The sequence below is a fragment of the Amblyomma mixtum genome, chromosome 1 (assembly GCF_055824585.1).
Source record: "Amblyomma mixtum isolate Tamu chromosome 1, ASM5582458v1, whole genome shotgun sequence".
NCBI lineage: Eukaryota > Metazoa > Arthropoda > Arachnida > Ixodida > Ixodidae > Amblyomma > Amblyomma mixtum.
The window spans coordinates 301,889,941-301,912,973 of NC_143012.1; the positions used below are offsets into that span (position 1 = coordinate 301,889,941).

The 23,033-nt window shown below is 43.6% G+C and overlaps 1 protein-coding gene across 1 annotated transcript; it reads left to right on the plus strand.

Annotated features, from left to right (window-relative positions):
• Positions 1-1,821: 1,821 nt before the first annotated feature.
• Positions 1,822-15,946, plus strand: LOC149372207 (cytochrome P450 2G1-like). Its single transcript, XM_089566609.1, has 9 exons — positions 1,822-1,968; positions 3,608-3,834; positions 5,417-5,541; positions 7,619-7,725; positions 8,234-8,538; positions 9,702-9,817; positions 11,040-11,298; positions 14,555-14,745; positions 15,673-15,946. Exons 1-9 carry the CDS (start codon positions 1,933-1,935, stop codon positions 15,849-15,851), a joined length of 1,545 nt encoding a protein of 514 aa, XP_089422735.1. The 5' UTR covers positions 1,822-1,932; the 3' UTR covers positions 15,852-15,946.
• The last annotated feature ends 7,087 nt before the right edge of the window (positions 15,947-23,033 follow it).

The following is a 23,033-nucleotide window of genomic DNA, read 5'->3' on the forward strand; positions in this document are numbered from 1 at the left end:
AAGCCTTACGCTGGTCGAAACCGGTTCCCTCGATTTTTTTTTCTTTTACAAAATACATTTTCAGGCTGCAGAGTGCACTCAGCCCAGAATTTTGCACATTATTACAAATATTTGTAAAAGCTCTCCGCCGCCGCTCGCAAAGGTAGTCAGTGAACTTCTGACAGCAAGGTTGGGACTTCGAAGTGCATTCGTTATTCCTGCAACACTGGACAAAGCTTATGGAGACCTCTCAGGGCAGGTGGTCAAATCCGTCACAATATATTGGGGAGTTTTAGGCGACCATGTAGAGTTATGTGATTTCCGAGAACAACTCAGTGTAGCGCTTCTCTCATGACGTCTCTCTGATGGTGCGATGGCTATGCGTTCTTATAGCCATACAAACCATGAAGGCCCGTAACAAATGAATAGGTACCCAGTGCGGACAATCTTGCAAAAAAAAAAGCTTTTTTTTTCGCATAAATTGAGCCCAATGAACCATACACACCGCAAGACTTTGTTATGAGTTAGATGGTGCCGAAACCTAGTTAAAGAGATACAACGGCGCATTAAGACATTGTGTTCTCGTCCTTGTTTTCTTGCGCTGCTGTATTCCTTTAGCTATGACTATACGCCTGGTGCGGACTACAGTAAAAAAATTAAGACATGCTCCCTCTTTTCATTCCAAGCTCTTCGCATCGTTCTAATTCTTCAGCAGCAGAAACAGCAGGAGTCGGAAAGCGTTAACTGCAAGGCAAATCTTTCATTCGTCTCTATACATATATCTGGGCCATGCGCCAGCCGCCGTCCACCCTTCCCAGCAAACTTCTCCACCTAATTGTTGCGCCATACATATCGTTGCTATATTAACGCGAATCTTTTTAGCGTTTGTTTGTTCGTTCTTCAAAGCTGCCGGCACGACGCTTCATTGCTTTGTTTGTGATCTCGATTGATCGCATCCAGGCGGAGCGGATTATGCGTTGTTCCAGAATGTTGTGACAACTTTGCACACCGTATCGCGAAGGTTCACTACTAGCTTTAAATTGAGCACGGCCGAGAACGGCGGGCATTTTGTTCTTCGAAAACAGCGCAAAAACGACACGGACAACACAGAAGTGTACCGGACATAGCGCCTGTCCTGTCCACTTCTGTGTTGTCCGTGTCCTTTTTGTGCTATGTTTTCGAAGAACTGTTACCAACTAGCCCAAACCAAGGTACCGGCATTTTGTTCGACGGCCGCCGAGCACTCTTGTTGCTACGCAGCCACCCAGTCATTCAGTTCTTTACGGGCGCAAGTCAGCCCAAATGAAGAGTTTTGCTTATAAGCCATTTGTCTTCCTGCTCTCCTTACTGCAGTCACCGCTACGTGACAATGTATTTTTATATTTCCATCATTACGCCTATAGGGTTAATACAGAACCATCTCACTTCTGTACGTGCCGAAGGTGATGTGGGCCAATGGAAGCCATTCGTAAATTGTTTCCACAGTTCGCCGTTCATTTCGGAGCGTACCTCGAGCGCACTTGCGAATGGAGAATGTTTTTCGCCATTTGCAAGCTGCGAATCTCTGTCCCTAACCAACCCAAAGAGCGCAGAACTGAGTCCACGTTTCAATGAACGTTCAAAGAATCTGAATGTTTACCGCTGACAGTGTTCTTAATGTCATCTTTGCTTCACTCGAAAAAATTAAGGGACCTTCACCATATTGTGAGGAGCGTCCAGCTTGTGACTAGTTCAATCTCTCAATCGCGATCGTTTGCCAACACAAAAGCAAGGGTATTATCTTCATGTTCACTCCGTATAGATGTAGCAGAACGCAAAAGCTATCTCGGGGCACTCGAGACCGTACAGAGACAATCGAGCCTACTATCTGCTTTGTGTGCGTCGCCGTGTGCCAGAGCTGCCTTGTTGTCCGAACGACGCCCAGCGTTTCCTCTCACAATCTATAACCACAGGATGGGTGCGACAGAGAACCTCGGGCTTCTTTTTCAAGTACAGTACCGAGTTTTTTCTCTCTTTCGTCCTAGCGTAAAGGCGAGCTTAACCCATCGATGAGCGCTTGTAAGGGCAGACAGAATGCGCTAAGGCTTCTCCACGTAAAATTGGCTTGCATTTGTCCAGTGTCCTCGTTCTCAGTCTTTCGTCTCTAGGTTGACCGCATAGCATCCTGCGTGGTGCAGTTCCACTCGGTGTTCATTCAGAAACATAGCTCTAAATCCACGAAGGAGCTCAAGATCCGCCAAGGCGTCGGGAAATCAAATCGACAATTGTGTACAAATGGCGCGCTCATGCCTGCGTGGTGCAAGCTGGGATGATGGGCTGGATTATCCTGGATCCGCTGGATCAGCTGGAGATAGTTAGCCTGGATCTAAATCCGAACGCCCAATGAAACTCGCGTTTCGGCTCCCGGAACATGGAAACGTGCTAAAGATCGGCGATTGGAACACAGCATTATAAACAGCCACGTTCTTTTTGTTTTACGCGTACAATCAGGACGCATTTTTTTTCTACAGATTTATATATTTTCAGCATAACCCTAGCATAACGTGTGCACTGTGACAGGAGGTTAAGGTCAGAACTCGCGGATCTTAGGCGTATTTTGGTGCATCAAGCTAATGCTTGTTTACGGCCAACCTTACAGAACTTCTTTACATACTGCAAATAGTGTATGTACTTCCTAAATAAGCAGAGATTTCATCTTTCCGTTTAAATACAATGAACAATTACAACATTCTTTGTTATGCACCCGTTACTACCAACAGTGTGTAACAGCATTTGAATCAGTTATTGAGTGTTTTCTACCACGTATAAATGTACATTTCTTAAAGTACATTTTTTGCATTTTTAAAGTGTCTCACTCTTCATGAAAATGCCCCGATAAATAATAAAACGAAATGAAAAGCTGTTCTTCGCGCGTTACGTACTGCTGACACGTTAACAATGTAAATTTCCGTAAATTTTCTATTAACGAAAGGATCTCCGTGTCCGAAATTGTCTTCTACGGCCTTACTTGTCTCCTTGTTGCATCACTACAACAGTGCGTAATAATTAAGGCGGCTACGTACTAAGCATTCGCAAGCTTGGTAAGTTGTCTGACCCTTCCAGGGCACACTTAATAGCTTTCATTCCTTCTTTTCCGAAGAGTCCAGTTCGATTTTTTCCTGAACTTAGAGCTTAAGTTAAATTTGATATTCTACTTTTTTTTTCTTGCTCTTTCTCTCCGAAACTTTCAGCTTTGCTTTGAACCAATTTTTTGTGCGTGCTCCATCAAAATGTAACGGCAGCGACCGGGATCGATGAAGAATTTGTTATTATTCTTACTGCACTGCGTTATTTTTAATATTACTAATATTACAATTTCAGTGATTTGTTACCATTCAAGCGCCGTACTAGATTTCTAATTTATTTTGTTAACTTAAATTAATTCCTGAGGTGTTTACGACGCAGAAATGCCACCCCATGCACCTTTGCTGAAAGATAAAAAAAAGCACTTTTTTAGGAATTGACTGGAACGGCATCTGATGAAGTTACTGAAATTGGCTGCGGATTGCAGTGTTGCGGTCATATTTTAAAATTAGCCAATATCTCTCTCTCTCTACCTTGTCTATTTTTTATTGTGCTTTTGTTACAGCGAAGCGTTTCGCAAGACTGGATTCGTCTTGCCCTGCCTGTCGTCTGCTGTGCGCTCCTATTTGCTTTTATCACGTCATGGATGAGAAGACCGAGGATACCTACTGGAAAGAGACTTGTACCGGGACCACAAGGCTTTCCGCTCGTGGGCCACTTGCCATCTGCACGCAAGGTGTTTGATCACAAGCAATGCGTGGAACTGTCGAAAATATATGGACCGGTGATCAGGCAAGTTATCATTTCTGAATTGAAAAAAAGAATTCTGGGAAAACTCGAGGCGTACCAAGTGCCACAATGCTTGCAAAAATAGCTGCTTTTGTTGTTGTTGAAGGAATATTTTGGTGGCACTGAGCCCCCGAAGCATATTTTTTTAAGCTTATTTGATACCAGTATTTGCATCCAGATATATCACTTACTTCGCATGCACTTAATTAAGAACGGTGACTGGGGGTTTTCTTCTCCCATTGCTTTGCAAGCGGAAACGCATTTATAAGAGTCAGAGCTTGGGACAGACACGGCAGCAGCTTCACACCTGCTGCGGTCGTTGTTTTTTGTTGGTTTCCATATTTTTACGAAAGGCAGAACATGCACAGAACACAAAAACAACATTCGTAACAAATTAAACAATTTCTTCCTTAAACTAAACAATGCATGCTTAAAACGAAAAATTGGCACTACCTTCTTCTGGAAACATTTGTCTTCTTCAATCAATTATCGTAAAGAATCAAGCGGAGTGGTAAGCCACTCGATTAAGCTCCTGCCTCGTAGGCAAGAAATGCGGCGTTCGATTCCCACTGTTCGCAGGTAGCCACCGGTTTACCAATGGGTGCAAGCTTTACTTTGAAGTAGAACTCGGGTTCTCAGGGGTAAACGCCTAGATATTTGGGAGTCTTACCCCACCTTGTGCACAAGAAAAAGCCGTTATTCACGGCTCCATAATCTCGACCTGCCTTTAAGCCATTTCAATCAAATAATCATAGATGAGGACAAGACCTGCCGTCTTCGATCTATCCATTTCATAAGTATTTTGCTTAGAAAAGAACATCAAAAACCACAACATTTCTTTCATTGGTCTTAGGTAACGAGGCCGGCTTCTGTTGAATGTGGCGAAGTTGGTGCGTGATTTTTTGGGCTGAAAGACCTAATGAAGGCTGCCTGAACACCTTTTTAAAGGTCGCAATATTAAGTCTCCTCTTTTTTGTTTTAGAGCGATAGTGTTAGCCGGAGTGGCGTGAGCAACCAGCTTCTCCGTCAGCCTATTGGTGGACCACTAATGTCACGTGACCTTGCGGCTTCAATCACAACTTGCCTACCGGATTGTAAGCCAACTGCCCACCGTGGCAGGTGGCAGTTAAATTAATGATTGGTCTCATCCTCTCCAATTTTTTTTTTGTTAGAAGGCTGTAATTCACTAATGCAGGATTTTGAATACATCTCCTTATTGCATTTTTTCTTTCACAAAAAAAAAACGAGCAGTGACAACCGACGAAGCGAGTACACAGGAATGGCGCTGTACTGTGATCAGCGCCGATCTTGTCTACTCGCTGCGTCCTTTGTTCGTAGGGATTTCTTTGTGTAAAATCAATTACCAACATCCGGCGTGAATGCGGTTTGAATTCAAGAATTTTCTGAAGCAACTTAAAGATTCCATTACTGCATCGTTTTCTAGAAGTGCCCTTGGTACTGTACTACCAACGGGCCTGACATTTCGAGCTATGCGACATAGAACAGAAAAGCAAAACAAACAGAGACAAATTAGGGCAAATAACCGTAACATTATGCTTACCCAGCACACACCTTTTTACTACAGGTTTGAAGTGGGTGTGAAGGATGTAGTCATTCTGAACGATTTTGAATCAATCAAAGAAATACTGACAAGAAAAGAAATGCTGCACAGAACAGAAAACTTCATTTTTGATCGTCCCGAAGCAAAAGGTAAGAGCTAAATTTCACGTCATTGCTTCATAGATTTGAAGTTATTTATTCATCAACAGACTAAGCCCGCAAAAAGTCGACATCCACTTGTCGACATTCACTTGACGCTTTTTGTCTCATGCTGTTGTGTGTCTTGATTTTCTTTTCTGTGTGTTTGTCAAGTCCACTATGAATTTCCTCACTATGTTTCATGAGCACTGTCATAATGGGTTTTCAACACGTCACAGACCTAACATCCTCATGCAGCAGCAAGTATGACAGTAAAACAAATTCATAAAGTCCCTCTTCTAAGCTGAATAGGAATAAAAGCGGGCTGGGCATCATGCCCAGGGCGACGAGTTAGATTGTCATAGCTGTTAGTTTACAAGAAAGCGGCGATACAACTATCACTGACTTAAACTACATATAGCATATATATCCGAGGGAATCGACAAACCATATGACGGGTTGTTGCTGGCAGATCGCGGCTGTGACGACGCAGACGAATTGACAAACCTCTCTTCATCCGCAAATTTTTGCTCGTATGTACCTCCTTACTACGCGGAAAGGTGTAGGTCTAATGGGGTTCGAACCCTTGCCTCTTCAGTGTACGTAGTTGCTGTATATGTAGTGCAAACGGGGAGCACTGAGGCCGTTTGCGCCGACACAACAAGATAGCGACACTGAAGGAAAAAATGAGGGAAGTGCGAGAGCCTGTCGCCTGGCTCGCATTCGCCGTCGATGTCTTGGCCACCTCCCCGTAGTCGCTATGTGCGATTTTTATTTGAGGCCAACCAACGAACTCGGCCACTATCACTGCCGCGTGCAGGCAGAAGGCAGTTGAAAGAGCTTCGAAAAAAAAGGGACTGGAAAAGGTGGCGCGCGTATCTGCAACCGCCATCGCAAAAGCAACGACGCCGGCTACTTCAGCAAAATATACTCCCAATACCCCCCCCCCCCCCCCCCCCCCGTCTACCTTTTCGCCTGGTATGCAGGTCGTAGAAGCTTAGGCAAAGAACACTTTCTCATGTAGTAGCATGCAATTAGTGCTTCATGAGCAGCAACATCTCTGCTAAAATCTCCGCGGCTTTCTCGTGCAGTGAAGTGCTAAGAGGACAGCAAAGATTCATTTAAAAGACCACCATGTAAGAGACAAATTTCAAAAGTTTATGAATCCACAATATCCTGATGAGACGACTATGGAGACACTCCGTGAAAACGTTGCCGCTTTTTATCCTTTTGGAACGCGCAGTCTTTTTCTTCGTGAGGCGTTTTTTGTGGCGCTCTAGCTCGCATTCGTAGTCTCCGTCGTACTTGTTCTTGCCCGCGCTCGCACGTGCATGTAGTCTCTGCATTTATTGCCTTCATGCGTATTACTTATTGTTTGCCTGGATCGCTCGTCGTGTGCATGAAATGGCTATAGATATGCTCGAACCAATGCTAGCCTCATAGTTCCTTGCATTCAGCAGACCACCCACATCTGAAACACCTGACGCTATTGGCAAGAACACTAAATTAAAAGCAAATGTTCGTGCCGAGATGCCGAGAACAGACGAGGATTCTAAGCGGACATGTCATACATGCGACGTCGTAGCTGCTGCCTCGTAGCTGCTACTCGTAGATGCATAAAGGTGACGTAACGATAACAGTGTACGAAGGTCTCTTTAGTGGCAACTTCCCTGTGCTGCAACTTGTTTGTGCTTAAGATCAAAACATTCCGCGCCAGCCAAGCATTCCTGCTGTGGGGTAGTCGAAGCATAGCAGCATTAGACCGACTTTTTTTTTTAATACAAAAGCACATCATGTACTAAAATCCTTACAGTGACATGCACTGCGCTAAACACATTGTAAAATTCTGTTAGCGAATTATCTTTTAGTATGAACACTCAAGGAACATTTTGTCACGAAATATATTGGGGCCGTGATTTGCAGCTAAACGACATCGTATTCCACTGCTCATTCAGCTGAAATAATAAGAAATGACTAATAGATATCCGAAAGCATAATTTTGTTGTACGCGGTCCATATAAGCTTCAGTAATTTTAATATTAATCCTCACAAGTTTTCTTGGATCTGTCTTCGTATGTTTATCACGCAGGAATTATTGCCCTCAATGGTGATGTGTGGCAAGATAACCGCAGATTTTGCCTTCATGTGCTCCGTGACCTCGGCTTTGGAAAAAAGTCAATGGAAGAACACATCAAGGTAACAGTTTTGAAATGCTATTCAATAGTCGTTGCCTCCCAGGCAATGTCCGGTAGAGTGCAAACCAGCCATGCCATCTACTTGCAAGCATGTCTTTTCGAGATACGCGTGGTGACTGATCTATTGCAAAATATTTTACTGTCATATGACATGAAATATATAACAAAGATGTAAAGCAGATAAGAGTGGTTCTTGTCGGGACGTTTATTTATGTCGTATTCATTTCGCGCCCCTTTGCCCCTTGCCGCACCACTATGGGTTGACACGGATGATACTTAGTATCCAACATATGTCACCAGCGCTGTTATCAGAGGCGGTGGTCAAAAATTACAAAGAGGCCGGAATAAAAATCGGAAATGGTGAGCTCACAAAATGTGAGCCCAGTTACGTGAACACAGTTTCTAGAACAAGAGGCCATGACCAATCCGATGTGGCTAAAATTTTTCTTAAAAGAGAAAATGCTACACTACAGAGCTCAGAACAATGCGATCAATCATTTTTACTTTAGGACGAAGTGGAGTACCTGGCAGACAAAATATCAGAACTACGTGGATCTCCAGTGGACATAAAGACGTACCTGGTACCCAGCATATCTAATAACATCACAGCATTGGTATTCGGGAGCCGTTACCCCTTTGATGACCACCGGCGCAAATACTTAGACCAACGGCTCGGGCAAGTGCTTAAGCTCATTGGATCAGGAAACCTGTTAACGTTCATTCCTGGATGGCTTTCTGCACTGGTCGCAGTTCTTCCTTTCACAACCATCAAGGCAGTTCAGGATGTATTTGGAGAGGTGCTGGAGTATATCTCGTAAGTGCTTTCATGTTTTTACATTTGTTTACGTAACACGAAAAAGTACGAAGCAACACGTAGTGGGAAAAGAATGGCGGAGGATTTAGCGTGTTTACGCCAAATGAGAATTAGGTGAGCTCGCGCTTCGGTTTTCACTTCGGTTTCGATTTCGGTTAGAGACTCGGCTTAAGAAGACACTGCGATAGCGGTGTGTTCTGGATTCATTGTGCACCACGGATGGAAGTTTATGAAGACGACCAGAACCAATGCGCAACGCGAGAGACTTGCAATTAAACACGTGGGACCTTCGGCTGCGATGGTGTAGTTATCTAATACTGTGCCCAGCGAAGGTCATCTTTTCGCGCCGGCGCGGGTTCGAAACCCGAAATGTTTTCGATAGTTGGCCATAATGCCTGCTGGTAGTTTGGCCAGAAACCGCCGGTAAGGCTGCCCACCATGGCAGGTGGGCCACATGCCAGAAGCTTCGGACAGACAAACATCGGCGAAATATGAGATTGGGAGTCCAGTGAGCCATCGCGGAGGATTAATTTACCAGTTTAGTTTCAGTGCTAGCGTACTAAAAGTCTAGAATAGCAGATTCAAGAAGAACAGCGCTTAGTATGCGTTTTGCACTGTCCTGATCGGCGTTCACGTTTATATGCACACGGGATATCACCAAGGATGTCCTTTTGAAGGCGCGGACGTGTACAACCAGCTGAAAGTAGGTCGTAGCATGTGGTACTCAGGGCGAATCTTGCACATCAACGCATAAAGTGACGTAACGAACTAGTATCACAAGCCTAGCGCTTAATAGCCAAAGTAAAAGTCCTTCAGCTCCTTACTAGCTCAAAGAAGTAACATTGTGCATTGTGTTTAACGTCCCGAAGCAACACATGCTTATAAAAGGAGAGAGAGAAATATGAACGGAAAGGTGGGGATGTTATTTAGGTGATGCAGGTGATGCAGGTTACACCTGCAACCAAGCAAGCAACAGGAAGATGCGCAGGAAGAAGTTTTTAAAACGCTCTCTGTAAACAACCGGAGGTTGCGATGAAGGGGTTGAATACGAAATGCTTCAAGCTACACGCAGTAAACTGTGCATTGTCCCGCACTACCTGTTTTGTTGGTACTCAACAACTTTGAAACAACTCGGTTGTTGTTGTTGTTTTTTTTTTTTTCAGCGAGCAAGTTAAAGACCACGAAGAGACGCTTGACGAAAGCGTGAACCGTGATTTCATCGACGCATTTATCAAGAAAATGAGAGAAACGACGAATGATCCTAATTCCAGCTTCAAATGTAAGCTTTGCTGATGTCGTTTGCTCATGGCGGCAAATACATGAGTGGTGAATTCGGTGAGAAGCTGCACTTAGAAGCTGCACTTAAGCATACTTCTTAACTTCATAATGCAGCGTTTCACAAAGCATACTCCGCACTGCGTTAACACATTCGCTATGTGTAACACAAGCATAGAGATGAATGAATGCCAAAACTATGAATGCTTTTATGTATAACAGCGTGCCGCTGTTTGTGCCGCTCTCAATTATTGGCCTTTTGACGTATAAACAAGGCGTGTCAATATGAACGTTTTAGGTGGAACTTCTGACAACGATATCTTCAGTTTCGGATTTCTTGACCGCGATAGCTATAACGAGAGTTAGCTTGGAAGATATAGCGTGTGGCTGTATGTGAATATCTGCAGGAGACTTGGTTTTAAAAGGTGACAGGAACTGAATGGCATTTTTTTATTATGTTGTCGTATGTTGTATGGAATCCTAATGTTTCAGTCCACGCTTCCAAGCTTTCTGATATGCTGGAACTATTTGGCGCGTCTCCTCTCGGCCAAAAAAGACAGCATGACACAAAACAGAAGTACATATAGAAACAGAACGCACTCCAGTGAGGTTAGGTAAACGTAGAGCCGATTAATCGCACCTCTCGCGGTATAAAGAAGTATAGTGTAAAACCATGAAGTAACATAACACTCTGGCTTCTGCAGATTACCATAAACTCTTATTTTCAGGGAAGAAAGTTTACTGAGTGGTTCTATGGTACATCGACTGTTAAGCTAAGCCGGAAGGGTTGGGATAGGATATAACAGTCCCGTATTAAAAATGCATAAAAATTTCCCAAGACGTATGCGATGCAAATAACAGACGCTATGGAAAACATCAAGCATGGAATGGTTTCACTGACGTTCACTGAAATGGTTTCACAGAACTGTGCGTTTTTGATCAGTTAAATTCACTGCACTAGTTTGAAGCTACTAGCCTAGATTCGTGTCTGAACAATAGCAATAGCAGGAATTCAAACAGCGCCGTTATTTTCTTTTATTCCATCAATAATCCGTTCAACACTAAAATAAAATGCAGATCATCTCATCACAAGTTGCTTCATAATAGCAGGGATAACATACGTATGCGGTTGTCAGGCAGATATGATAAGGCAGGGTAACTTTATTGATGTGCAATCCTTTATGTCGTTTTGCCTGTCCCCCTAACCGTTGCGTGTCTTTGCGCAGTGAAGAACTTGGTAGGCAACGTAGGGAATTTCTTCGGGGCCGGATCCAACACGGTTCAGCTGACAATACACTGGCACCTGCTCAACTGCGCCGAGAAGCCGGACACGGTGCAGCGGAGCATCCAGAAGGAGGTAGACGACGTCGTTGGGCGGGAACGGCAACCTCGCTGGGAAGACAACAAAAAGATGCCCTACACCATGGCCACGATTTGGGAAATGTACCGATGGCGCACAGTTGCGCCGCTGAGCATTCCAAGAGAGTAAGAGAAACAACTACTTAACTTCCGGTATATATTACGCACGTGGTACTTACTCCGCAGCAGAGTACATCTTAGACGGAAATTTATCTCGTTCGGTTTGAAATTTAAAAGTTGAGCAATACTGACAACAAAGCAATATTTATTCGCAGCCCCTGAAGAAGAGACCGAATGAACCCGGAAACGTGCGGTTGCTAGGACATATTGCTTAGAGTCAGTTTTCGACCCAGTGGACCCAGAAACGTCAGGCTGCTAATGAATATCCATTGGCGTCAGTATTATTCAACTTTTATATTCCCCATCTGTTGTGTAGTCTGCACCCGTTAAATGTCATCCCGTTGGGTGTCTTCTGCTGTACTGAGTCATACTGAGAAACGAAAGGCTGTACAGTCCGCACGTATAGTAAGTCCAGACAACCCAGAATTATAACTTTTAAGCCCGAATGGTCTTGGGGCTGTGTACCGCAATTACAATACCTTGTTTCCAACGACTTGTTGAGGTTGATGAGGTGAAAAAGCTGCCATTGGCAGCTTTAGGGCACCTGGTGCCCGTACCAGGCAGCAGCATATAGGCAGCAGAAAATTCTGAACACATGTGCACAGTCACACAAATTGACTGATCGAAAGACATTGTCAGTACACTTCAGCAAAAAAGCATACAGTATGAAAAACTTAAGGGCAATAAAAATACAGTGAATGCCATTAGCTGCACAAAAACTGGGGTGAAAAAAAAATTCACGCGTCTGTTTCTATAACATGTGCTTAAGTCATAATTTCCAGACATGAAAGCAAGCATGGCAGTTGTGTGTGAGTGACTGTAGGATATAATTTGTACGTCTGCGTAGTATCAGCCATGTCTCAAATCCACGGGTGCGACAATCACTTTCCTGTTTCAGTAACTGCGAAAGGCATTTTATGAGTATCTGCAACTTCTCATCAGAAAATAAGCATGAGTACAAAAGACAGAACTTGTTAATTTTTTCGACGCTTATTATATTATATAGTGTGAACAGTGGTGCAGATGAATGTAAGTAGGACACATTTGCAATGCAACGAAGTGCTTTCTTTTGAAGAAGGAGCTGTGTTTGAATATTTGTTAGCGTGGTTGTGGCCAAAACCAGTGTGGAGTAATTTTTGTGAGCGGAAAACTATGCATGAAAAACATGAAGTTTTGCTCTATCTGGAAGCAAATGAAGGAACCGTGCTGTGCGCCAACTGATGTATAGAGTGTCTTTTATAATAACTGAATGTGATGGTTCCATGACATGTCATCAGCGAAGGTCACGCGAAGAATTTTATGTTTCTTAACCATTTCTAAGGGTTCCTGTCCAAGAACCGACCTTTCTTCTATCTGTGCCTCCTTGCCTCGTGCCATTTATTTTTAAACAGTTCTTAGTTGACCAATCCCAAATTTTGCGAGCTCTTTTTGGCATCTCTTACTATTTCATCTACATTTTTACCAGTGAAAAAGATGCTTGTGTCGTCTGCGTAGAGCACGTATACTGCATTACTTTCCTTTTGCACGATATCGTTGACATATATGTTGAAAAGAAGGGGCCCTAAAATACTCCCTTGTGGCACGCCAGAAGCAAGTAATCTGTTTGATGAGTTACTTTAAGCGATAGAAACGCGCTGCTGAGGATTCAAAAGGAAAAATTTAAGTAAAGCGGAACAACTACTCGGACACCATAACTGCACAGTTTGTCTAGCAATATTTCATGGTTTAGGCGATCAAAGGCTTTGCCGCAGTCATTGAAAATTCCGAGGGAAAGTTGACCTTCATCAATATTAGACATTATTAATTCCTTCTGAGTTAATAATGCTGTTTCCGTTGGCTTGCCTTTGTGAAAGCCATGCTGACCATCGGAAAGTGTGTTCTGTTTAACGAAAAAGGTGTTCATGCGCAAAAGAGTAATTTTCTCTAAACCCCTGGAAAATACAGGAAGCACTGAGACTGGTCTATAGTTATTAACATCATTTTTATCGACCCCCTTAAAAAGAACTGAAACTTTGGCGAGTTTCATCCCGTCCTGGAAACAACCAGATGCAGGAGGCAGATTGAATATGTATGCTAGATGTGGCGCAATAATATCGATAACATATTTCACCGCCTTCATTTGAAAGCCGTCGATATCGCTGGCATTGGTGTTTTCAAATTTATAAACGTGTGATAGATTTCTGTTTCATCCGTTGGGTCAAAAAATAGTGTCTCCTTACACTGGTTTTGAAGCAAAGCGCTAGTCGAGTTGCCGTTTATGTATGCGCTCAGAGCGCGGATTTTCGGCGCTAGATTGCCTGCTAACCCTAAATACTTCGCTGAGAAACAGAGCGTAGTAGTTCATAAAATGTATGTCACACTAAAATTAGCTAATCCGCATACTGGTTGGTCCTTTTGTCGTTTTCAAATTCACGGGACGTAAACATTCGCAACGGGCATCGGGATTCATGCAACCATTGCTTTTCTGGCCAGAGTTTCTCTCTTCAGGGCACGAGCACGCCAGGATGCTCCCTTGCTTTACGGAAAACACTCATGTATGTGTATCTATAAACACAAGAGAAAATTTTTTGGGGGGGGCAACAAAGGATACCTTTGTAGAAGTTCGGGATCGCATCTTGTAAGAACAGAAATACTTCTCGTGGAAAATTGAGATAAGAAGTCGCTTCTTCATACAACATCTCCAGGTCTGTCACATCGACAGGCGAATTCCTGATAGTTTTGTCATTAAGATAGGATGGCAAAAAATTTCCGCTGTGTATTGGAGCTAAGTCTCTCACATTTTGCGACTCGGTTGTCGCAATGCACTGTTGTTATAGGCTTGCCCCAGTTTTCATGAGTGCACCTACCCACCACAAATTTAAATATAAATAAATAGTTTGACCTCTGCCAAACCACAACGAGCATCATGAAAGCGGTCGTTGTAAGTTATTCTTGAAAGCCACTGAGGTTCCTCAGTGTTACTACAACGCTCGAGAACATGATCTTGTTCGAGGCAGTAATGACTGCGTGGAAATGAGATAACATTTGTCGATGCCATACTAGATTTCTCTTTGTCAATTCATTCATTCATTGCCTTTCGCCCCGACTAGGCGAATAATGTTTCTTTTTTCCTTAAACTTTTTCTTTTTTTTCTCATCGTCCACATTTCTCCCCATAACAAGATTTCATATTACTGCTGAAGCAGGATGCCCACTTTATTCGTGCTTATGAATCGGGCGGAATTTAAGAGCATGGGTGGTTTTCTTTCCTTCTCTCTTTTCAGAGCGGCTGAGGACAGCATCTACAAGGACTATTTCATTCCAAAGGGAACTATTGTGATGCCTAACCTTTGGGCTGTTCACATGAATCCCTGCCACTGGAAGAATCCAGAAGAGTTTAACCCACAGCGGTTTTTGAACAAGGATGGTTCTGGCCTAAACATCAAACCGGATGAGCTGATTCCATTTTCGATCGGTGCGTCGAAAACCGTTTTGTGGACGGGCTCTAAAATTATTGCTGCTTTACGACCCTTCTCTCTTTGTGTAGCTCAAAAGCACAATATTTGCAAGCTAGCGGAATGAAGACAGGAGCGCAAAACAAAATTCAAAGTCGGAACGTGTTTTAGTACAGCGTCAGTTTATGGGCCAAAATCTTCAAAACATGCAGAAGCTACGGCAAACCCCTAAGGTAATGGCAGTCTGCACAAACAACCTATTGGACGTATGCACTCATTACTACAATGCGTTCAGACTTCGTTTAATTCTTAATATCAACAACAGAACTTCCTTTGTGCGCCAGGCCGAGAGACAACAAACCTGCTCCTTGTGTGGCACGTGCAGTAGTATGGATCCTTGGCGAATATTGGAAATCTTTGACTAGCTAAGCGGTGCGCTCTTGCTTGCCACTAACCTGGGGGTCGTGAAACACACCGCGACGCCTGCACGAATGTTCCAAACCCAGTCTAGCTCCTTCATATTCTTTTCGATTTGTTTCCAAACCCCCCCTCCCCTTTTTTTTTCTGACCCTTTTTCTTTCGATTATCTTGTTATCGCTCATTCTGCCTTTAATCCTATGGCGTCAAACACACCGGAAAGAGACTCAACAGCCGCCCCCACATACATGGAATCGCCATTAGAACGGAAAGGACCTTTTGCGATCTTTAGGACAATATGAAGACTGCTTAGGCTGATCTTAAACCAGCTTGCCAAAAATTGCTTCTTTTAGATGTATACTGAGATTGTGTCTACTTAGTTTTAACGCTACGATGCTTACGTGATTTATATTTGCTTGCCCTCCACCGTTTTGTTCTTGCGCTTACCATGAACTTACGTTCTCGCTGATTCAGCTTCAAAGCTCACAAGTGAAGTCTCTAAACTAAGTTTCATCGTTGATTTGACGCAGGGAGAAGGATGTGTCCCGGAGAGACTCTGGCCACTGTCGAAGTGTTCTTATACCTGACCACCCTGCTTCAAAAGTTTACCGTAGTGCCTCCGGATGGCGCCAGCATTGACTTGGAGACCACTTCTCTCGCGTTCAACATAGGCGCACCACAGAAGCTGCGCTTCATACCCCGCCACTAAGGGTGGTGTCATGTAGTTCAAGCATGTTGTCGGATACAATAAGCCCGCAAATTCATTGTAAAACCATTTGAAAAATAAAGGCTGGTTTCACCCTAGCGTAGTATTCCTCATGACAGGTTTTTCTCAGCTGCACGTAACAAGAATGAAGCATCATAAAAACCCATAATTTGTAGTGAGGTCAAATCTTATATTCCTTGCTAGACAAGTGTTTCAAATGCCGTCAAACCTGCGATAATTCGACACGAATGCCAAACTTGTGCTGCTATATGATGTTGTTCAGTGGTATCCGGTTCCGCTGTCATTCGAGTCGACAGAACCTTGTGTAGACATTTGAAATTTGCTGTGCCTTCGGAACGCGAGCGCCGTCCACACCGACGAATAACAGTGGCTATCACTTCGTCCCGCCCACAACCACACTGCACAATTGCTTCGGCTCTGTGGCTGCTCTATTGATTTCGATATCTGCTGCTCACTTTTTTCTGCTGTGTGAACGAATCCCATTCGATTGAGATGCCTTTTCATTGTATCTCTCGAACACGGGTACTTGTGTGATACTCTACAGAAGTAAATAAAAGTTTATAGACAACACTACAGTCACTGAACCGAACTGCAAAGTTTAGAGAAGTGTGCTTTTTGTGTTTTTGTTAACATTTTTGAACCTATATATATTGCTATGCATCTTGGAATAAAAATCCGCCAGTTGTCTCCCAGCGCTTGTGTTATCTCCTTCTTTTTTCCCGTCTTTTGCGCTGTTTTAAGTATGAACCTTCGCCAACAAGCCCAGTTCGCCACACTTGGCGAAGTAAGAGAACTGTGTTTGTAAAATTACGGAGCAAGCTGGCGCTAGCACGGAGATTGACGGGCATTGTAGTTGTTCACTATGTGTCGTAGGGCTTGTTTTTATCCGATGGAAAATTTCTGAGCCGCTCAGCCTTCCGTCTTCAATCGTAACGCGCTGGCGGCGCGCTCACCTGCTGAGGCAAGCGCTCCTAAAATTATTGCAATCAAAACGAAATTTCGTTATCGGCATGCAACTGCGCAAATTTCGACATTCAGTAATCATGTGCTATCTAAAGTACTGAAGAAAGAGACGCGACACGAACGTGTGCAGGCCAAGGATCGATATCAGAATCCGGAGCGAGGGTAGAGCGGGTCGCCGCCGCTCCACACTGATCACCTCCGCAAAGGCCGCTGCGTTTTTGGGCAGGACATTTTTGTACATCATGAAAGCACATAACATGCCCCCAATTGAACTTTACCTCTGACTAATATTAACTAATATTAACTAATATTATATTATTATTAACTAATATTAACTAATATTGACTAATATTATATTATTATTTTAGCAGTAAAATATCACTCGTTAATTACTCCTCGTTGCTCGTAATTATACACACGTTTACACTTGATGTGCCTCATGCACATGGTTTGCCATGCCTTATTCTGTCTCCTAAAGGTTGCACGGTAATTGTGAGTCTGACTTACCCACTCACCTTTTTATACAAACGCACTGCACTGAAGCCAACTTATCAAGACATTTAGGTTGTGTGAGGAAGTTATCATTGGAGGTGTGCCAATCTGCGAAAAACCTTGCTGAAACGCGGCAATGCCAGCCTACCAGAGGCTCATGGCTTCGTTGTCAACTTTGTGACAGCTAAGCTCTGACTTCGCCAGCAGTGGCCACAGGAGATTGGGACTACTGCATTGTAAGCTTCTCCACATACCCTAAACGTATTTTGCTAATTTGCTTCCCTCCAATTTATAAATGTAGTTAGGTGAACGGGAACGGCAGGCTCACAACGGGTACGCCAGCAACTTACGTGGGCCTAGGTTGCTTTTCTGGAGACTTTTTAACGGGACCCATAACGATATCGCGTTGAAAAAAAAATCCACGCAAAAGGCATGTTCCCACACACAAAAAAAAAATATTCGATTCTTTCTGAACACGCCCAACAACTTAAAAGAACGTACTTTGTTCGAAAAGTGAATATCGAAAATTTGGATATTTCACATGAGTTAATTTTAAAATTTTGGATGTTTCCTATTAGCTAACTAATTGATCGGAATATAAAACTGCTCTGTACTCATCTAGTTGTGCTCGACCAATTTTTTTCAGTCATAGCTTAAGTTTTGTGAAAGGAAATGAGTGGGGTCCCTCGAAAGTCACAAGTTAAAAGTGTCCTGCACCAACCCGGTTCTTGGCTTGCCATTAAGCCAGCCATCTTTTTATGATATGTTTACTGATTAATCTAAAAAGAAGTTTAATTCCTTAACGCTTCATTCCTTAAATTTTCACCATAAAGCTTTGAGTTGAATGTTGTACACGGTTCTTGAACACACCTATTCCAGCAGTTTTTATATTGGTATCGTCTCTGATTTTGTTTTTTCGTGTTGTAAGAAATACCTATGTAATCTGAAAAGTCCTCGTGACCACCCAATCTCAAATGTGCAGAGTAACAACAAAACACGCTCCTACCCTTACGGTCAAGCACTAGAGTTACGACAATGGCGCCGTCGCTGCATGCGATAACGGCGCCAGGCCTTGCGTCAGTCGGCGTCCAGAGTTCTGCCGAGCTCTGCTATCGCGATCTCTAACTGCGGCGCCCATTTCCTGAGGCCACGGGAACATATCGCTGATGACTGCGCCACCAGTGCAGTCATTGCGAGTGTAACGTGTACTCACCCAGAATCCCTCGACATCTGGAAACACTATCATCGACTTCGTCTGAATGCTGCATATACAAACGGCTTACGATACCGTTTTAGACAAATGAACAGTCCGCACTGTGACAACTGTGCCGCGATAGAAACTGTGGATCATATCTTGCTTGAGTGCCCTGCGTATGCTAACGAGCGTGCGTACTATGAACATTGCATGCAGAAGCTCTGCTCAGTGCCCCTAACAATGAACAAAGTTTTAGGTCCCTTAGCCTGCCTTAGGCAACAGAGACTTGCAATGAACTTTCTATTCACATATTTAAAAGACATTGGACACCTCGATAAGCTTTAAATTCACTTGCACGTTACCTTCATGCATTCTTCATACAGTGAGCTTCGTCAGCCCATTTGACGGACTATGCACTCCATCATTCCATAGGTTACATCAATACTTGCCATTGCATCCTTAGTACCCATTTCATGGCCACATTTTATCTTCGTTTTTTTTTACCTCTTCCACTCTGCTCTCCTTCTGTCTTTATCTCCCAAATTCCCCTCCCTACGCAGAGTAGCATGCCAGCGATTTTTAAACGCCGGCTAAATTCTCTGCTCTTCATTAAAGAGTCTCTCTCTCTCTCTCTCACTCCCTCTGAGCCCTTGTCCTGTACTTTTCAAAGTGTCAAAGCATGCTTTCCCGTTTAATACACATCGTTACTGGTTCACAGGGCAGAACCGCCTCACGTAGTCCTGATGACCGGCAGGACATAGCTGACATAGAGTAGAACATAAAGCTCTCACAAAGAATTCATCGATAAGTGGATGCTTTCGTTTTCATATATCCCGATACCAAGAAGCATGATAACTGAGAGCGGCAACTATTGCCTGCCGGGTTAAGTATGGAACCAAATACTAATATAGACCCAACCGCCAAACAGTAATTAGTTTTCGCGCATCGTAGTGTACGCTTCCATTTACACACAAGACTCGTATGGCTAGTTTGGTTTGCGGGGTTTAGTGTCCCAACGAGACTCAATTTATGAGAGACGCCGTTGTAGAGGGCTCCGGATAATTTCGACCATCTGGGGTTCTTTAACGTGCACTGGCATTGCACAGTACACGGTTGTCTAGAATTTCGGCACCATCGAATTGAGACCACCGAAGTCCGGGATCGAACCCGCGTCTTTCGGGTCAGCACCCGCGCACCATAACCACTGCGCAACCGCGGCAGCTACGACCCCTTTACGGCCCAATATCCGGACAACAATACAAAATACTGGCGAAGCCAACAAATCAATAAATTTAAAGCACTTTGGCGCCACCTATAGCCAGATGCAACTCCAGAACGAAGCGGCAGATTCCCCTCAAAGGAGGCCCTCGATCCGGCCAATGGCGTCGACCCATTTTCATGACGTCCCAGTTAATCCGTAGTTCATCGCATTTAGTGATAGGGTGACAACCGGCTTACTACAGGCTAACCTAAAGTGCTTCGGGGCTATCACCGACATCAGAAAAATTGGTCGACACCATTTAGTGGAGGAACCATTTGAGAGTCAATTGCTGCTTCGTTCATGAACTGTATCATGACTATAGCAAAACTACTTCAAGCGCTTCAACTCAGCGATGCGAACAGCGTGAGCTTTTTCTCTTTTACATTCATATACACAAATAAGAGAGCTTAAACCATAAAAAAAAATTTTGCGCACAGTCTGAAAAAAAAAATACTTTAGAAAAAACAAGAAAAAGAAAGACAGAAAGCACTTAACAGCATATGGATCACAATTTACCGAGCTGTGGTCGAGTGGTGAAATACAGCAATAGTACCAATGCTTCCCAACATAACGCAACTTTTAGCCCCTTACCGCGTGGAGTGTCATATGCGATACTGTGCATTTTTCTAGTCCTCAGAAATCTTGAACGTTCAGAAAAGAATTCTTCATTGGCATCAGAATATGCACTCTTTGGATCCCATGTCCGCTGTAACTTAACATTCAGGAGGATCTCCCCAGTGCAGAGTAGCAGGCGAGATGCTCGTTTTTCAGGCCAACCTGTCTGCCTTTCCTGTCAATAAACTCTCTCTCTCTTTCTCTCTCTTCCCCAGTGTTTTTTTCCTTCATACTGTTACGGCCATAGGCTTGGACAAAGATGAAGTATGGTGCTGGTGGGTAGTGGACGAGGAGGTCGAAGTGTGTTCGAGCGATGGCCCTTTTTGTTGGCTCTTTAGCTGTGTATATATATAAAAACTTACACCCTTTACGATAATGCCGCGAATCTTTGTAGCGTTTGTTTGTTGTGTTTATTTGTTCATGCTTCAAGGCTGCCGGCACGCCGCTTTATCGCTTCGTTTGTGACGCAAGACGCGCCTAGAATTATCTCGATTGATCGCATCCAGGCGGAGCCGATTCTACTTTGTGCCAGAAATTTCTAGAACTTTCTGCGTGAAGGTTCTGCTGTATGTTTCTGCGGAAATTTTAAAAGAAAACCTCTGCCTGTAGTACATAAGGCTGCAAAGAATTAATAGGTTGTAAAATATTTCTTTTTTTCTTGTGCTACAGCATTCGCTGGCGGTAATATTTCAGACTGCGTTACGAGAGGTATATTTACGTACCCATCGCATAGGATACATCATGCAGTTAGTGGTAATTTTTTCGCTATGATGTTTCTCGTAACTGCAGCGGCAGGAAATCAATTCTCTGGACTTGACTGAATTAACAGAGTTTTTCATTTTGCGAAGATTACGCAGACTTCTTGATTAGTCACTCCTGCTAATTAAAGCGGAAATAAGATTCAAGCGCATTTTATAGCGGTACCGAGAGTGAGGCCCTGTATCCGTGAGGCGAGTGGTGATAGGAGCGTCGCTAGTATACAGGGAGGAGGGAACACGTCAAAGACGATGACCTCCTTTGGGTCGGAGGAGCAAAAAAGCTAGGAGGACTAGAGGGGCGAAGACAGCAATAATGTATAAAGGAAGGAAGAACGCAACTAAGAAACTGGCCCTGAAGTAGCATAAGTACTGAAGGCCAAAAAGAAGCCCATAATATATGAAAAAAGAATAATTCAGATGGATTCAAATGAAACTGGATTTGTTAAAAACAGCCAAGGAACATGCACGGTCGTTTCCCTATAATTATAAATACGATCGAAAAGAAAGACAATGGTAAATTTGCCTGGGAAAAGCAAAGCGTCAGCCTATTCCGAGATCATGCTAGCAGGGATACCATAGGTGAGGAATCGAGCTCCGCTATTAAACTGGAATGAGAGGGCTCACCAACACATTCAACGGCATGGCCTCGCAGGCGCCTTTCTTGGCTTTTGACGACACCTAAAGAAATAGGCCGTTTACCCATTTTCCTAGCGAAACGAATACGCTGCACTCCACTCTTCGGTACTCACGCGGCTAATGTTTCGACGTAGCCGAGCAATCGCACTCTGTTACAATGTCCAACACCATCTTCAAGGTGTTGCGTTGAGAGCGAACAGCAATAGATGCAGGGGTGTAGAGGCACCCCAATTGCTGTTTCACGTGTTTTAGGGGCTACTCTGATAGTAACTCTCAGCAAGTACTTTTCTTTGAAGAAGCTGTCATTCTGTCATTTAGGCTTCACAATTTAGAAATCACATACTGTGATTTAGAAATGTTGTTCAGTTACGTCCATTAAATGCAGCTCTATATGTTCACAAACAGTGCCTCTAACTGCATGGTGTTCCATATATGGCACGCGACAATATTTTGTGAAAATAATCCAACCACAGTTTTTGAGCCGACTAAGATTGATATGGGTCATTGTGTACCAAACTGAGCTCACTATAGTTTATTTTTTCACCGAAAATAAAAATTAATGTAGTAAGGGGACGGCTTTGATGTGATATTCACTCCGCAGTCAAAACTATATATGTTCGAGTCATAGATTTTTTGATTATTCCGTAACACGAGGTACGATCATTATGCACCCGAGATCTCACAAGACATTTAATCTCATGTTAGCTCCTTTAGCGCTCTTGTTAATTGCGTGCAGGCAAATAAGCAATGACAACCGGTTGCGAAAATTTATGGAAATGAAATATTGCATCATGTTTAGAGCCGCTGTGAATGTTTTTCTGCTTTCTTAAGCTCTTCAATCACGGACACCACACTATCAGATGCAAACCGGTCGTCGACGTGAACAAAGGGCAATCCACTGTGCCGCAACTGTTCAGATTGCGACCATTGTCAGGCGCGAAACCAGTAGTGACAAAAGCCTACATGAAATAAGGCGCAGTGAGTGATGAAACAGTGTTGTTTCATTTCAGTGACTCATTCCTGTCCACCGCATTGATGTGTGCCTGGGCATGCCGGCTAACTGGAGGTACGGAACATATCTTTGCAAAAACACACATAAAAGTGGTACGTCGACAGCCACCCCTTTGAGAGATAATGGGCGAGCGCCATGTGTGACCGATGAAAGTCCGAACACGCCCAGGCATGCTTCCAAGAACTTTATCGCACTCAAGGGTCGATTGTTGTAGAGCCTCTCTTTCCACGTC

Bases quoted from the DNA above. Each gene is read 5' to 3' on its own strand.
- LOC149372207 (XM_089566609.1), top strand. From the start codon at position 1,933: ATGGGTGCGACAGAGAACCTCGGGCTTCTTTTTCAA. The intron at 8,539-9,701 runs GTAAGTGCTTTC...TTTTTTTTTCAG, and splicing joins GAGGTGCTGGAGTATATCTC to CGAGCAAGTTAAAGACCACG. The intron at 9,818-11,039 runs GTAAGCTTTGCT...GTCTTTGCGCAG, and splicing joins TCCTAATTCCAGCTTCAAAT to TGAAGAACTTGGTAGGCAAC.